Source organism: Balaenoptera borealis, assembly GCF_965194805.1.
Source record: "Balaenoptera borealis genome assembly, chromosome: 7".
Lineage (NCBI taxonomy): Eukaryota > Metazoa > Chordata > Mammalia > Artiodactyla > Balaenopteridae > Balaenoptera > Balaenoptera borealis.
The window spans coordinates 59,577,521-59,596,138 of NC_138864.1; the positions used below are offsets into that span (position 1 = coordinate 59,577,521).

Below are 18,618 nucleotides of genomic sequence, written 5' to 3' on the forward strand. Positions count from 1 at the left end.
TGCACTCTTGGTAGCTTTCCAGTAACGATTATAAAACACTGGGGAGAAGACAGTAACACAAACATTGAAGCAAGACAAGCTGCTAGGACACAGAAAGAAATAACAATAACAGTAGGATAAAGAGGTTTAGAGGTGTTTCTCCATGTGATATTGCTGCCTATCTTGTGCTGGCTTCTTGCAGTAGTCAACCCTGCAGTAGATGAGACTATGTCTATACACAATGCAAAACTGGCCACAGCTCTAATGTATTATTATGCACATTACGGAATATTTAGCTTGAGATTGCATTTCCTAAGTGTTACGCAACCTATATTGCATACACTTGTTTGTTCTCTTATTACGATATCAACTTAATCATTTTGTATCTCCAGTGCTCAGCCATAGGACTTGACACAGAGTGGACTCTCAATTAATGGCTGCTGATCAGAAGAGTCCAGAAAGGAAATGATTGGAGCCCGACCACAGGGAGTGATAGTGGGAAGATAACAAGTAAGTCCTGGCTTGAGATGTTTAAACACAGCACTTTGTACCTACCACAGAGCTCGGTACATAGCCAGACTCAAGTGTTCACTCAGCTAAACTGGCGTGCTGCCTTCCTAGGTACAGGAAGTAAGGGAGAGAAAAACGGTGAGTGAGGAAAGGTTGCAAATGACTGGGATTCGTAGCTTAGGATCACAACTCTATTTCCTAATGGAAGGTATGCCAAACGAAGAGAGACGAGACTTGAGGACAGACCTCAGTGACGCCAACATTTAGGTATAATGTCGAGGAAAGGGCCGCGGGCAAAGAGGACGGAGGAGGAATGATAAGGCGGATAGGAAAAGAACCCAGGCAGAAGATTTTGGAGGTCACAGAACAAAGTCAAATGCACCAAGTTATTAAGGAAAGTCAGGGCTGAGAAGTACCCACTGGACTTGGCATTTCGAATCCACTGTTGTTAAAGCTGAAGTAATAGATCTGCGACACCTTTTCACCGATTTTATGAGAAATATTCAGAACTATTTTGTGAAAATACTTCATACTTATCCACACCTATTAAAGTGCACCAAGTAATTAAAAATAGAGAGTAATTCTACACCAATGACACTTGAGTTATGCTGGTACTTTTACTTTTGTATTGTCTTTAAACCTATGCCAAAACATACTGCCAACCATCTATTTAAATAAAAGGCTACATCCGAAACGTAAATAAGTGTCCCCGCAAGATTGGATTTGGGATATCTGGAATTCAGACACCTCCTGAAATAGACTGTAGATGTCGATCAGGTAAAGGAGCAATTTATTATTTTTTTAAACCTTAACCTCAAAAATCTTGTCCCAACCTGTAAATCAAAATTGTTGTGAAAGCAAGACTTTAGCTGACTGCATGCCATGCTTCTGATTTAGAAGCCCTGCATGCCGTAAGTACTGGCGGTAACAAGCCCAATAGCATGTCCAGTGCCAGCTTGCATGCTCTCTTTAATGCCTGTTTAATATCCCAGGCTAAAATGTCTCTTAGGCTCATCACTTGTGCTCAGGGTTTGAAACAAAGTTGAAAAACATAACAACCCAGTTTAATCATAAATTACTGTAATTGTAAATGTTTATATTTTTATGACATTTACCATAAAACCTCAAAATGACAGGCAAAGACAAAGTTTCAGTAATCCTGAGATTAAGGTGGCATTTTCTAACGAAGATTACCTATCACAGTACTGAGTTTTTTGCTCTATCGGCTTTTTCCTGTGGGTGATTTAATCTACTCTCACTGCTTCAGTCTTCTTACCAATAACTTGTTTATTTCCAGCCCCTGTACCTGAACGTCCTCACATTCATATTTTTCAGAAGTTGGGCACTGCTTCTCTGCATCTACTATGGTATGACTCTCATTCCAACAGCTAGGAAATTGAAGTATTTCTCGATAAATCTCTCTATCATACCACGTACACCCCATTAAGCCCAACTCTTAAACCCATTCATTCTTCATTTCCTCCCCATGGCTTCAGTGCATACTTATTTATCTCTGAATATAAATGTTGAATGTTTATCATCATAAATTATATACTTAATGTGATATTGGAGAGGGGATCTGTGACACAAATTAAGTCAAATTTCACTGTTACTCTGAATACAGCTGGATATTTTACTTCCCTATGTGAGGCAAAAAAATGTCTACAAAAACTTCTGAGAATTCTGGCTGGCAGTTACTTGTAAGGAGTCTGAATTCTTCAGTCACTCTCCTGCAGCCACTCTACAGTTGTGATGGGTTCTTCCCTTTCCCTCTTTTGCTATGCTTAAGGAGTGGTGATGAGATACAAACAGCATATAATCTTGAGCACAAGACTTTAACAATGAAAACTGGAACATGAAATATGCCCTAGAAATCACTGTTACTTCCAAAATCCTGGAAAAAAATCATTAAGAATGTTCCCTTTTTCCTCTTCTTTTTCAAATATACACTTTTTTTCTTTGTATTTCCCTTGGAACCCACATAGAATAAATCACTAAAACATGAAAAATTTTAACTGGTGCCCAATTGTTAAATTAGTAAATATTCTCAAATACCTACTATGTGTATGGTACTAGGAAGCTCTGGTTGCTATAAAGACAAATAAAAGATAGACCTATCTTTACAGAGCTTGTCTTTCTTACTAGGAGGAGATACATTCTATAACAAGGCAAAAATCAAACATAATGTACTGCTCAATAATGTAGATGCCATAAAAGTGATGCTGGAGGGTTCAGGAAGGTAAGAGCTCACGTACAGGTAGAGTAATGGGGGAAGGCTTCATGGAAATGTGGCTTCTACATTAGGTCTTAAAGATAGGTAAATTGCTTCCAGTTTCATGATGGCAGAGTACATGGCTTTCTGCAACTACCCTTCTCTCTGGAAGATCATGCCAAACAAGGAAATCAGAGATAGAAACACAAAATCTGTCTTGGATAAACCTAAGACACAGCTAAACCCAGATATAAATAATATGAAGATGAAAATTAGGTAAGAAGTGAAATCAATGACAATGGAGAACAGAAAGGAAAATGTAATCATAGTATATTACTTAACTCAGCAAGAAACAATACTTACAGTTAAGGAAACACTGCATGTGAATTTAATCCAGAATTGTGATAAAATTATACTGGGAGGATGAGGAGAGATTAAATAGCACTAATAACCATAACTAATAGTCACAATAAAACATCAACAGATAATGCCTAGTATGCTAAACTTAAGATAACATTATACACATTGTTGACTTTTTCATGTGCATGTGTTATTTAAAACGAATACTTTTCAAAATAGTATTTCGTTAAAAATAAGGTAAAAGAGCAAACTGAAAAACAACTAAAAAACATAAGACAAAGAAAATCAGTATGTAAAGGATATCTCAAGTAGAAAAATCTGCAAACGTACTCACTATTATTCCACACATACAATCCCAACATAGAAGTTCAATTATCTATCCCATTTTTTCTTTTGCTTATGAAGTTGCCAATTAATATTTTTAAAGCAAAAATGCAAGGATATAGGCACTCCTACAGACTACCAATAGGATTGGAAATTTTTTGCAGAGTAATTTGACAGCATGTTTCAGAGCATAATATTTGGCTCAACCGTAAAAGTATATCATATCTTTGTACCCAAATTTCCACTTACAGGAATTTTTCCTAAGGAATGAACTAAAAATTTGCATAGAAATTCACATATCTCAAGGGTATTCTCTGAAGTACTAGTTGAAATATTTAAAGATTGGAAATAACAGAATTTCCGCCTCAAAATAAATTACAGAACTTTAACAGAAGGGAGTACCATGCAGCCACTGAAAACAATGTTTTAAAGGAGGGGAGGTAGCTAGCACATCAATGAAAATAGGAGGAAAAGACTCTAAGAAGAAAGGGCATGAATGCGAGTGTGGAGTCAAGCAAGCACAAATCATGTATGGGCAAAGGTAAATAATTTATTTCAGAACACTATCTGAGAAGAAACAGTGAGCGTTAAGGAAATCCCTAGTATATGGGTGTACCATACGCATCACTGAACTTACCCACCTGAACAGCATTGCGAAGTTGGAATGAACGTAAGCTTTGGAGCCAAAAGACCTGGAATCTGATATTAAAACTCATCCTTTCATTTACTACCTAACAATTTTGAATCGGAACCTCAGGTCCCTATCTGGAAAACTGAAATAATAATACCTTTTCATACTACTATTATAAAAATGAAATAAAATGATGTCTGTAAAGCACTGTGCATGCTTATGTCACAATAAGTACTAACAAACAGTAGTTTTTTTGTTATATAAAACCAGTATGCAAAAATATCAATTTTAAAAGAAGAGTGGAAGTAGAAAGGTACTGTTGTTAAAGATTTGCATGGTACTAATTTCTAAGTAAGTGTCTAAATTATATGCACCAATAAGCATGTACTGTGTAAGTTTTCTCACCAGTGGAGTAGCACATTTCATTACCCACAATTGAGAATGCAATCATATACTGCCTCTTACTGTTTCACAGGAGAATTGATTGCTCTGTGATAATGTAAGCTGAAATTATTTAAGAATAGAATCTATATTTCTGTCAGAAGTCTTTACAGCTTATAAAATACTCTTCTTCTGCTAATTTTAGTTGTGAGAGTGGCAATGTAGGTGTTGACTGCCTGCCTTATTGGTCAATAACTTGCCCAGACCTACACAAGTGAGAAAACTAGACCTCATCCTTTAGTTTAGAACTAGTGCTTTTTCAATTTTAGTTTAGAACTAGCGCTTTTTCAACTAGTGTTCACTGTTTCGTCTTTACACCATTTATTTTTATAAATGTTACCAATAACTAATCACTTTCACTTACTTTATTTCATAGGTCCAATATGTGAAAGCCTTTATAGTCACTATGTATAAACTATCTGAACAAAGCTTACTTGAAAGAAAAACAACAGTGGAGAAACAATTATGTAACTAAAAATACCTATATTTTTATTTTAGAAGCTATTTAGGAAATTTTATCATAGTACGTTTATATCAAACGTTTTCAGTAAAACATAATTTTATTCAACTAAGTAGGTATTGTATAAGTGAGGCTCATTAGGTTTAAATAGAATGAATAGCAATTTAGCAAACATAGCAAGGAAGACACTGCTTTTATAGTAATGTTATTAGTGTGTTAACAAAGTAAAAAGGGTCAACTAAGGCTGAGAAGTTATTTCTAACTCTGACACTTCATGATGGCTGGCTTGATCACCACCACTGCTGATATCATTTTTAAGTGTAGATTTCATTTACTCAACACCTATTATTTGCCAATATTCAGCACTAATTTTCTAAAAATATGGTAAATTGAAGTACCACTAAAACTTTTTATGTATTAATAGAACTTAAAAACTACAAAAATACATCCAAAGTTATTATCATTAGGGGAAAAAAACCCCAGACACTATTTAATTCAATAGTGTGCTTTTCACCTATCTTCATGCAGCAAAGTAATTAAAGAAATGTACAAAAAGGCTTTCATCTCCAAAGAAAATAAAACAAGAAGAGGATTTAAGTTAAAACAAATTGTTTTTTCTTCCTTTCTTTCTTTCTTTTTTTGAGCAGGGTTATTTTAAGGAACATGTAAGGAAACAGAACCTATTCCTAAGGGTACCTTTGAAAATTTCTTTAGGAACATGGATCAGATGCAAGGTTGCTTCATATCCTTTAATCTTCTAGCTTTCATTACTCCGAAAAGAAAAGAAACATTTACTGAGTGTCTGCTATGTACAAGATACTTTAGTGGGACGAAATTTAACACGTTTAAAATATATTTCGTACTAAGATAATTTTCAACGTTGGACTTTGCCACTAGGGGGCGTTTACCCCGTTTAATAAATTCCATTGAATATTGACTGGAAGAGCTTCAGGTTAAAATTATGTCACCCACTTGATTCCAAAATTTTATGGAATTGTATATTTAAATGGCCATCTTATTAACAGTCCTATAATTATGCTACAACATATTTTCTCTTTAAGTAAGATACAATGGTTGACTTAAGGGGTCAAAGTGAAATAGATCTCAATAACATTTTCAACTCAAACAAGATGAATTTTTCTGACAATGTGCCAACATATTATAGAGCCTATTAGCCAAAAACTAGTAATTTAACTAAAAAAACACATTAAACTTAATATTGGGTTTATGGCCCCATTCTTAAAATGGACTTTGATTAACTGCATTTTAAGTTAACCATTTTTTCATTCCGGTAAAAACAATTTATAAACAATTTCACGTGATTCTGTAAATGCCAGCACTAGGCTTTTCTTACGGAGCAGTGACATTTTAAGGCATTTATATGATTAAAAGCAACGCATGATGCTCAATAAAGATCTGATAAACATTTATACTAACTAAATAAAATAAGGGTGAATGTGGAAACGCTTTAGTTGTATTAGAGAAGATTATTAAATACAAATATACTAACATCTTAGAAAGTATATTAAAATGCTAAAATAATAAAAGGTACATCTTACATAAATAAAAGAAAATGTACAGTACTATGTTTAAAGGAAAAATCTTTAATAAAACATTAATGAGAAGCCAAAAATGTTAAACTTTATGATGAATAAAAATTAAAACATTCTATTAAAGTCATCTAGGTCTTTCTGTAACACACTGACTGAAATGCAGTAACTTAAAAATCCATCAGGGACATCTTCAGGTTATCTGACCATATACATAAAACCTATGATATCTCTATTATATATAGTGCCAAGTATACTATTGTATTAATAAATACATAGAAGTGTTTGTGACGCCTCTCAATTTTAAATAACCACTAAGGACAAAGTCAAATTAGACAAATACATTTTTATATAAGAAACCACTCTATAAAACGCAAGTATTGTAAACCAATGTCAACAGAACTGCCAAGACAAAAACTGCTGACTCGGCAGTATTCCTAATGTCGGCCACACTGCAGGATAAGTCTTCCAAATTTTAATCAGTCTATTTATAGATGAATATCCTCTGTTAATGCCAAGTCTAGATCTGAAGACCTATAATCACTGAAATTCTAAAAGGAAATTAAAACTCCAGAATAATGAAACTTTTAAACTGGTCTTAAATATTAATCTTAAACTGTTATTTTTCTGGTTTGGATTAGCGACCTAAATTAAGTTTTAAGCCAAATACACACTTCTGATTTGTTCTGGGTAACTGTTTAATGTGTTCTGAAAATTGTTTATGCAAGTTTGAAAAATGTGAAGTAAAATAACTCAGGGATAATAATTAGGAATAAACACATGAATACTGCCAATTCACAAAAGTAAATCTGTCTCAAGCACGGATTTTTCTTTTTTCTGAAAAAAAAAAAAAAAGTATTTGCCATCTCACACAAATATCCCACCAAAACAAACAAACAAAAAATCTAAGTTTGTAATCTATCAGAACTGACTAAACTTGGAAGTAGAGGGAAAAGGGAATTAGAGAAAGATGCTAAGAATGAAAACGTCTGTTTCAATAATTCCAGCTCCAAATCATTTACAGACCCTAAAACCACCTCCAAAGTGATAAGAAAGCTCCCCCAAAAGGTGACTGAAAATACAAATCCGCTACTGTATTCTGGCTACTACACTCACTCAAAACTGCTACCATCTCTATACTTTCTACCGATGCGTTCACGCTGAGCGCTACAAAATTACTGCCAAATTAAGTAAATAAGAGGGCAACAGAAAGCCAGCTGCACCGTACTAAAAAATACCTTCAGAAGCACTCAGTCCCTTTCTTGCAGACAGCACGTGTTTAGCTCTTAAAAGCATCTCCCCCAACCAGGAGTGAGAATGGTGACCGTCCTTTAACCTAACCGAGGAGGATATTAAATATGAAAGGGGATTTCAAGACGGGCTTAGGTTAACTAACCCACCAGCCCCACAGGGCAGACCAGAGCTGTCAACAAATTAGGACCACAGCACAGTGAACAGTGCTACAAACGGGTAGGGGGGTGCGAGGGTGCGCGTGCTCTGGAGACTGGGGAACGCGGGGCACAATTTTTTAAATGCAATCTTTAAACACGGAAAAACCCAAGGCCTGGGTTTCTCGACCGGCCTCCAAATCGCGATTCCATGGACGGCGTGGGGAAGGAACCTAATCCCCAGGCCGCGGGGATGTGGGCACGAGTGGGGCGGCCTCCCGCACCTGCGCGCCCACCCCCGCGCCGAGGACGCGCACCAGACACTCACGTTTTCTGCACCGGCTTCCGCCGCTTGCGACTGGCGTAGGTGATGTTGGCGCTGCTGCTGTTCATGGTGCCCGGCTGGCGGCGGCTCCTGGCGCGGGCGCGGACAGCCCGGTCCCCGGGACCCGGCGGCGACCGGGACGGCGGCGGCGGCGGCAGCAGCCGGCGCCGGGTTCCACGCAGCCGCGCCCACTCCACCTGCACCCTCCCCGGGCGGTGGCGAAGACGCCGCACCCCAAGAGCCTCGGCTCCCGCAGCCCCGAGTCCAGGTGCGCCGCCCGGGCCTGGCGCCGGCGGTCGAGGGGCGGAGACCGGTGAGCCGGGCGACGCAGGTGCCGTCTATACCAGCGGAGGCGGCGCCGCGCTGCCCGCAGGTGAGGCGGCCCGAATGGAGGAGGAGCCTCGGCCGCCTGTTTGGAATCCCAGCCTGGGTCGCGCGCTCTGGCGCCGCGCCCCGTGACCGTCGCCGCGGCCCCTTGGGTAAGGGAGGCGCCGCCGCGCTGCTCTCGGGGCTTCCCCGATCCCGGCTACTTCCCGCCTTTGGAGCTCGGACTCCGGCCGCCGCTTTCGGTGCCACCAGCTTCCGCTCGACTACGCGTCTGCCTCTGGTCTGAGCCGGTGGTCCCAGGGACGCTCTCGTAACCTAGCGTCGAGGGGACTCCCCAGGCACTGCCTCCCGCCGCCGCTTGCACCGGCTGAATGGCAGAAGCGCCCCCGACTCCTCTCTGGCCCCGCCCCTCCCTCGTGGCCCCGCCCTCGCGGCCCCGCCCCTCGTAGCCCCGCCCCCATTCTACTTGACTCCGCCCTTCCTTACAGTTCCCTTGAGGGCCCCACCCTCCCAGCACGTGATGACGCAAGGCGTAATGACCCCCTCCCCCACCCCCGGTATCCATGTTCTTGAGGTCAAGGGAAGGAATCTGTGGACACGTTTCCAGCCCAGAATAGACGTGTGACAACAAATTATGTGTAGCCAAACGCTTTGTAATTAGACAGTCTCAAGGATAGAAATGCCAAATAGTGAGCTTAAATTCACCTATGTAAGAGACAGTGACGCAGCTAACTTTGGGCTAAGAATTACAGTGAGCTGGCAGATAACCAGTGGAACTATAAATTTTCCTAGAGAAGAAATCTTCAGGAGGCCACATCTGAGTTGAACTTGAAGGCTATGCGTTTACTTGTCTTTTTGTTTGGGTTTGGTTTTTGTCTCCATACTAGACAGTATAGTATTTTTTCCCCAGCCAGAATAACTTTGTTCATCTATAGTCAGATTTCAGTAAGGTAGAAAGGAAGGAAGAAAGGCAGCGGGAGGCATTTGAGGTTAAGTAGTCTGGTATGGTGGGAGAGAGGAGCTGGAAGTGAAATTCAGGAATTCTAGGATCAAATCATAAAGCCTTGATCAAGAGTCCAGATTTTATTCTGCAGTCAATGGAAACATTTTAAGGATCCACAGCAGGAAAATGACATTCTGGTGTCTTGGAAAAGTCACTCTGGAATGAAAGTGCAAACTGGATTACAGGAGAGCAAGACTGGATGCAGGGAGAGTAGTTAGGGAGTTGTTGAAGTAGTCCAGGTAAAAGTCCAGGGAAGTGACAGTGGGATAGAGAAAAAAAAGAAAGAATAGCTAATAAGGAAATAGACGACGAGCGGAGTATGTTTTGCTTGTCAGGAGCAGAAGGGCAATCAGACTAAGATGTCTAGATGAAATCTCACACCATATCCATTCCTACATTTCAAAACGTCATCAAACCATTTCCACCTGGTGAGTCTGTTACCTCAAATTCAGAACAGTGATAAATTGAACATCATTTTCTTTAGCTGAAACCTTGCTCTTGTCATTGGCTCAACCATTCTCCAATGAACCTATGAAACATCTTCAACTCCCCTACCACTTACATCTAAATATTCCAGCAAATACTATTAAATTTTGTGCTTAGCAACATCCCTAATTCACCTTCCTCCACCTTATTCTTCAATAACACCGAGAGTGCCCAACTCAAATGCCATATCATTTGCAATTCCTACCCAAATATTGTGGATAATTATCCCCTCCACACATTAATTCAATTAAGAGATATTTTGAGGGTAATGCCTGTGTGCCAAGATTGTTCTAGTACTGAGGAGACAATGGTGAACAAAAACAGAAAAGTACCATACTCTCAGGAAGTACTGTAATGGAGAAGTACACGATTCAGCATGGTCTCCTAGTAGAGAAATTTGACCCAGTCATTGAGACAAAGATAGGCTTTCCCAAAATCATGACGGTTGAGTTGCGGTCTGAAGGATAAAGTCTTAGGAGAAAAGAGGGGAAGGGTATTCCAAGCCAATGAAATAGTACAAGCAACATCGTTTAGTGGGAAGGAGCCTGGTAAGTAGTATGATGGACGAAAACAAGTTCAGGATGAGCAGGGGAGAAGGGCACAAATGATCAAATTTGTGTTTCAAAATATCACCATATCTGCAGGGTGTAGAACAGATAAAAGAGGGAGGAGCAGAAAGGAATGGAAATGATACTCCTTAGGAAACCATTAGCAGTAGCCCAGCCAAGGGATGACAATTACTGATACAAGGGTGGAGGTGATAGTGTAGATGGAAAAAAAGTGAATAGGTTCCATAGAATTTGAGGAGGTCTTGAAAGATGGAAAGTGACGGAAGAGGATGTGTCAAAAACACAATAATAGCTTTTTGGACTATGTATCAGGCTATGTAATAATGACATGTGCTGGTGGGAAATTATTAATTTAGCTTGGATCTCTTATGTTTGAGGTACCTCTGAGACATCAAAGGTGTCAAGTAGGCCGTAGGATATATAGGTTTGTAACTCAAAGATGTGTGAGCTGGAGAATATCATCTCAGAAATCATTTGCATTTAAGTGACAAAGAAGAGATTATGAAGGTTGTGGGGTGCAAATATATGCTAGAAAAGGAGGACTGGGCACCAAAAAACTTCAGTATGTAATATCTAATTGCTGGATAGAAGATTATGGTGCTGTAAAACTGAAAAAGAGTTGCTAGAATGCTAACAGGAAAATAAGGAGACTTTTGTCACGGAGAACAAAGTGGAAAAATGTCAGAGTGGTTCACAGTATTGAATGCTGTTGAGAGGTTCAAATAAGATGAGAACTGGAAATGTCCTTTTTGGCTTCTCAAAATGGGGTAATTTGTAACTTTAGTGAACACCGTTGGTGGGCTAATGGACCTACAAATCACATGGAAGTGGGAACAGAATTGAATTGGAGATGAGGAGGTGACATCGGCAAACACAGACAATTGTCTTTTTTAAAAAAGTTTGTGAAAGTGAGAGACCTAGGATGGCAGCTAGGGGGAGTAAAGGGTTAAATTGGGAGGTAGATAGATATATATATATATATATTTTTTTAAGTGGGTGGTACTTAAGCAAATGAGAGAGAGGTGAGAGAGAGATTGAAATTGACTGTGTAAAAAAGACAAAGAACATTAAGAAGAAGAACTGATACTAAAAATAGTAAAGGCAGGAGGGAAAGAGTGCCAAAGCAGAAAGGGGGAGTTAGGATAACTGTAGTTTAGATAATAACAGAAACAGCTCCTTTAGTGCTTTACTCTTCGAAGTGGTCCACAGCTTCTCGTGAGAATTATAAGAAATGCAGAATCTCTGGGTGTCCTTACTGACTCAGAATCTGAATTTAATAAGATTGCCCAGGTGATTCAAAGGTACATAAAGTTTGAGGAACATTACAGAAGCTGGGGGACAGAAGAGTGGTGGGTGAGATAGAGTAGGCTGGTAATTTTGGATCAGAAAGATGAAGAAGGTGTGATGAGGAGGTAGCATGACCTACAAAGGGACAGGTGTGTTTTGTGGGTGATGGTTTTTGTTTTATTTTAATTTTACAAGACTGTAAGGTAAAAGTGATCCAGGATGTGGCAATAGGAAACTAGGTGGACATCAACACTATATCCTGTATATGTGATGAAAGAAAATAATTAGGCACCATTTGGGAGTTGATAGCCTTGGGGAGAGCTAGCTTTTAGTTTAAGGCAAAAGGTAGAACAAGTTCTCAAAGAAGACAGTGCATGCAGGGGAGTTTGCTGTTTATGGATTAGCAATTCCAGGGGCACAGAATCAACCATCTTTATCTTACCTTCTCTTTCATTTCCCCAGCTCTGTATTTTTATCCATAGCCATTCTGTCTAAAATGTATAAAGTGTAAACAAAGTGTAATTTTCTCCTTGCATAGGAACTTGAAGGGTGAAAAATGCATAACAAAACATAATTTATCGATTCTGTATCTTAAAGTGCTTTTTCAGAAAAGGGATATACTAAATGTACAAAATCCCGTAAATCAATCTTAATCTACTGTTTTAAAAAAAGTCCACCGTTTTTAATGTTGTTAGTTATTTAATACAATCCTTTGCTATCTTATTTTGTCCTACTTCCATATCCCTATTTCCTGTTTGACTTTAGGATTCTGTTTGACTTTATTTTACTAATTGATCTTTATACCAGGATTAAAATAGAATATCAATAAGATTTTCAGAATTCATTTCATTTTAATAGTGACATCATGCACTTCCCTTAAAATTTGTGCTTACTGTGTCAATAAAATCAGGCTTTGTAGTAGAATGCCATTAAAAAAAAAAGAATGAGTTGCCACTTTCTAGAAACTATGACCTTCTACTTCTAATATCACCACTGTAGAACATGGTTCTCAAAGTGTGGTTTGTGGCCTTTGCTAAGATTTTAAAATTTTCTATGAGCAATTTTTATGTAATAACATGGCTTTTTCTGCTACAAAGCTACAGTAATCAAAACAATATGGTACTGGCACAAAAACAGAAATATAGATCAATGGAACAGGATAGAAAGTCCAGAGACAAACCCACGCACCTATGGGCACCTAATCTATTACAAAGGAGGCAAGGATATACAAGGGAGAAAAGACAGTCTCTTCAATAAGTGGTGCTAAAAAAACTGGACAGCTACGTGTAAAGGAATGAATTTAGAACATTCTCTAACACCGTATACAAAAATAAAGTCAAAATGGATTAAAGACCTAAATGCAAGATCTGATACTATAAAACTCTTAGAGGAAAACATAGGCAGAACACTCTCTGACATAAAGCACAGCAAGATCTTTTCTGATCCACCTGCTAGAGTAATGAAAATATAAACGAGGTCTTCCCTGGTGGCGCAGTGGTTAAGAATCCACCTGCCAATGCAGGGGACACGGGTTCTAGCCCTGGCCCGGGAAGATCCCACATGCCGCGGAGCAACTAAGCCCGCGTGCCACAACTACTGAAGCCCACGCGCCTAGAGCCCGTGCTCTGAAACGAGAAGCCACGACAATGAGAAGCTCATGCACCGCAACAGAGTAGCCCACACTCGCCGCAACTAGAGAAAGCCCGCACACAGCAACAAAGACCCAACACAGCCAAAAATAAAAACAAATAAATAAATTTAAAAAAAAGAAAGAATCAAAAAGACACATGCACCCCAATGTTCATTGCAGCACTATTTACAATAGCCAGGTCATGGAAGCAACCTAAATGCCCATCAACAGACGAATGGATAAAGAAGTTGTGGTACATATACACAATGGAATATTACTCAGCCATAAAAAGGAATGAAATTGAGTCATTTGCTGAGACATGGATGGATCTAGAGACTGTCATACAGAGTGAAGTAAGTCAGAAAGAGAAAAACAAATATCGTATATTAACGCATGTATGTGGAACCTAGAAAAATCGTACAGATGAACCGGTTTGCAGAGCAGAAGTTGAGACACAGACATAGAGAACAAACGTATGGACACCAAGGGGGGAAAACCGCGATGGGGTGGGGATGGTGGTGTGCTGAATTGGGCAATTGGGATTGACATGTATACACTGATGTGTATAAAACTGATGACTAATAAGAATCTGCAGTATAAAAAACAAACAAACAAAAAAAACCAACTAATACTAAACTTTCTTTGGGTTATTTGTATGGAAATATGTTAATATAAGTGTTTCAGACATTACATGAAATTTCTAAAAATCTTATATGTTCTGGTATAATGTTATAAGTCATAATTCTAGTTATTACTTTAAAATGTATGTCTCAGAAATAACTAAATTTCCTTGTCAATTGCATTATTATGAACTTTCATCAAATCTTTAACTGTGGTCATTTTGAAGTCTTTTGTCATTTACAGACAGTTCTGGGTGTACTCTGATGCTTTTGCAAATATGTTCCTGTAAAAGGGTTTCATCTTCAAGGAATTCATGGAAAAGACTCTGACAAGTACAGGTTTCTGGTAACTGACTATACTGCTGAACTGAATGAATAAGCATTTTCAGAACTCTAATGGAAAACTGATGAATTCATAAAAGTGCTAACAAAAATCAAGATAAAAAAATTAATTACATGGGACTGAGTGAACTGATGAGGATGATTATAATTTTTGTGACTTTCTGTTTGAATAAAAAAAAAAAATCCCACAAGGACTCAGAGGCAAAAAATATACAAATCAATCTTCACTGCAAAGCAAAGGAGTTGTTACAGTGGAGGATTACTGGACTGAATGTCAATATTATGACATAGTATGAGTGTGTTTCATGTTTGGTAATTGCAATCGTTGCTATTGTTGTGGTCATCCATTTACAATGCTTGGTGTCAGTTTATTTATCTCTTGTAAAAATAAAATACAGTGTGTGTGTGTGTGAAAAAAAAAAGAAAATATAAACGAAAATAAATAAATGGGACCTAATTAAACGTAAAAGCTTTCTCACAGCAAAGGAAACCATAAGCAAACTGAAAAGACAGGACTTCTCTGGTGGCACAGTAGTTAAGGATCCACCTGCCAAAGCAGGGGATGCGGGTTTGATCCCTGGTCTGGGAAGATCCCACATGCCGCAGAGCAACTAAGCCCGTGTGCCACAACGACTGAACCTGTGCTCTAGAGCCCATGAGCCTCAACTACTGAAGCCCATGCACCTAGAGCCTATGCTCCGCAACAAGAGAAGCCACCACAACGAGAAGCCTGCACACCTGAACGAAGAGTAGCCTCTGCTCCCCACAACTAGAGAAAGCCTGCGTGCAGCAACAAAGACCCAATGCAGCCAAAAGTAAATAAATAAATAAATAAGTAAAATTTTTTAAAAATCATGAAAAGGAATGTTTAAAAAAAAATGAAAAGACAACCCACAGAATGGGAGAAAATATTTGCAAATGAAATAATTGACAAGTAATTGCCAAAATATACAAACAGCTCATGCAGCTCAATATCAACAAACAAACAAACAAACAACAAAAAAACCCAAAACAAAGAACCCAATCAAAAAATGGGCGGAAGATCTAAATAGACATTTCTCCAAAGACGACATACAAATGACCAAAAGGCCCATGAAAATATGCTCAGCATCACTAATTATTAGAGAAATGCAAATCAAAACTACAATGAGATACTAAGTCACACCGGTCAGAATGGCCATCATCAAAAAATCTACAAAAAATAAATTCTGGAGAGGGTGTGGAGAAAAGGGAACCCTCCTGCACTCTTGGTGGGAATGTAACTTGGTACAGCCTCTATGGAGAACAGTATGGAGGTTCCTTAAAAGACTGAAAATAAAGCTACCATATGATCCAGCATTCCCACTCCTGGGCATATATCTGGAGAAAACCATAATTCGAACAGATACATGTACCTCAATGTTCACTGGAGCACTATTTTCAATAGCCAAGGCATGGAAGCAACCTAAATGTCCATTGACATAGGAATGGATAAAGAAGATCTGGTACATATATACAATGGAATATTACTCAGCCATAAAAAAAAAGTGAAATAATGCCATTTGCAACAACATGGATGGACATAGAGATGGTCATACTGAGTGAAGTAAGTCAGAGAAAGACAAATATCATGTGATATCACTTATATGTGATATCTAAAAAAAATGGTACAAATGAACGTATTTACAAAACAGAAATAGAGTCACAGATGTAGGAAACAAACTTATGGTTACCATGGGGGAGGGGGTAGGGACAAATTGGGAGATTGGGATTGACATATACACACTACAACTAATAAGAACCTACTGTATAGCACAGGGAACTCTACTCAGTACTCTGTAATGACCTATATGGGAATAGAATCTAAAAAAGAGTGGATATATGTATAACTGATTCACTTTGCTGTACAGCAGAAACTAACACAACATTGTAAATCAAATATACTCCAATAAAAATTAATTAAAAAATAAGACAAAAATAAAATCACACCTTCCAAAAAATGACTTTTTCTTATAAAATTAATTTGCCTCTAAGAGTTTATGAATATTTGACTGCCTTTTCCAAAGCAACATTATCCTTTTATTTAGTTTAGATGAGATTACTTTCTGAGGTTTACGATGCAGCTTTATATCTATGGGTTCTTTTTTCCTGCTAAATGTTACGAGAAAAAGAAGTAAGTTTTAGGAATGGTACTATAAATAGCAGCTGTTTTACAATAAAAAAGAACTGAAATAAATGCTAATTGGGTTCTTTGTTTTGGTTTTTTTTGTTTTTTTTGTTGTTTGTTTTTTGATATCGAGCTGTTTGTATATTTTGGCAATTCCTTGTCAGTTATTTCATTTGCAAACTGAAATGCTAACTGAAATGAATGCTAACTGTCAGAGTATGTGCATTTATTCATTTCATCCAGCAAGGTTTTAGCTTCTATAATATAGCAGACCGTGGGATGTGGTGCTGGTACCAGACATATTCCTAGCCTCTTAGAGCTTACAATCTAATGGGAGAGAGAAGTTTTATACAAGTAGTTATACAAATAAATATATAATTGCCACTATGATAAGGGCTAATGAGATGAGTGCTCTGAGAATGTGTAATAGGTGAATTTGCCTTGGTTAAGGGAGGCTGCCCTGAGGCGAATTGTGAGACACAGGTAGGCATTTTGCAGGTGACATGGGGAGGGAAAGTGCACCCCAAGCAGACAGACATTTATTACAATTTTTACCTTCTCTTCAATCCTGCAGCTTCTTACCCCAGGCCTTCAGAATGATCTATTTCACTTATCCTCTGCTTCCTCATTTTACATCACATATTACTTTGCATTAAATATTTTAGAGAGCATAGCTCATCCTTCACAAACTGTGTACTGGGGCACCCCAAGGGCACCACAACAAACTCAAAGGGGCACCTCTTAGAGCTTACATTTGTGGGATATTTAAAATTTTCAAGGCCAACACAGTGACATCAGTTGGACACCATGCAAAACACCACCTCCAATTAGATTAGACCTTCGACATGAAATTGTACTCAGTCCTTTTGATGACATCTTTTGAGGCAGGATTTTGTAAGTTGCTGTTATAAAACACAAGAACCATGGGAAAATGCCTGTGGAACAGGAAATGAGGACACTGGTTTCCCACCCAATTCCAAGGTTTCAGAATTTGTAAAGTACCCAGTAAACATGCACATGCCATTAAGAACAAAAAGTTTTAAAAATGTATGTGTATTATTTTTTTTAAATAGCAACAAAGTTGTTAGGACAGACATACATAATAACTTTGGACCTAGCTACTTAATAAATGGAATTGTTAGGTATTTCTTTTAGCCTCCACACCATGAAAATATTTCTGAGACAATAAGAGAGCCATGAACCGGGAAAGTCTGGGAATCTTTGGCATAGCTAAACCCTTCATTAACAGATGAGAAACCTGAGATAAAGTACCCTGCTAATTAGAGCCTAGAATTCAGGTCTTGTGACTTCAGTTCCAGTCAAAAATATATAATTTATCTCACTGTGAACTGGTTTGATTCATTTCTTGAAAAATAATCAGTTTACGAGTTGCTTCCTCTAACACAAAATAACAGACATAAGTATCTAAGAGCTATTTCTAAATGCATAACGCCCTCTTTCCTTGCTTGGATATGCTACACAATGTCATAGTCAGAAGCCAAAAAAAAGTAATACCTTTTTTTTTTTTTAACATCTTTATTGGAGTATAATTGCTTTACAATGGTGTGTTAGTTTCTGCTTTATAAAAAAGTGAATCAGCTATACATATACATATATCCCCATATCTCCTCCCTCTTGCGTCTCCCTCCCACCCTCCCTATCCCACCCCTCTAGGTGGTCACAAAGCACCGAGCTGATCTCCCTGTGCTATGCGGCTGCTTCCAACTAGCTATCTGTTTTACATTTGGCAGTGTATATATGTCCATGCCACTCTCTCACTTCATCCCAGCTTACCCTTCCCCCTCTCCGTGTCCTCAAGTCCATTCTCCATGTCTTCATCTTTATTCCTGTCCTGCCCCTAGGTTCTTCAGAACCACTTTTTTTTTTTTTTTTTTTTTTTATGATTCCATATATATGTGTTAGCATACGGTATTTGTTTTTCTCTTTCTGACTTACTTCACTCTGTATGACAGACTTTAGGTCCATCCACCTCACTACAAATAACTCAATTTTGTTTCTTTCTATGGC

At 38.4% G+C, this 18,618-nt stretch overlaps 2 protein-coding genes across 3 annotated transcripts in view; one reads left to right on the top strand and one right to left on the bottom strand.

The window, feature by feature from the left end:
• The window catches only part of AHR (aryl hydrocarbon receptor), a 50,012-nt gene extending 41,623 nt beyond the window's left edge, over window positions 1-8,389 (bottom strand). Inside the window, exon 1 of one of the 2 annotated variants that reach the window (XM_082398292.1) lies at window positions 8,184-8,389. In XM_082398292.1, the coding sequence (XP_082254418.1) occupies window positions 8,184-8,248 (65 nt within the window). In that variant the 5' untranslated portion in view covers window positions 8,249-8,389. Of the gene's footprint in view, window positions 1-534; window positions 5,583-8,183 lie in introns of those variants that run through there. The other variant, XM_082398293.1, reaches the window with a different exon arrangement.
• Window positions 1-18,618, top strand: part of LOC309631726 (tigger transposable element-derived protein 1-like) — a 408,473-nt gene that overhangs the window by 185,845 nt on the left and 204,010 nt on the right. The window lies entirely within an intron of this gene.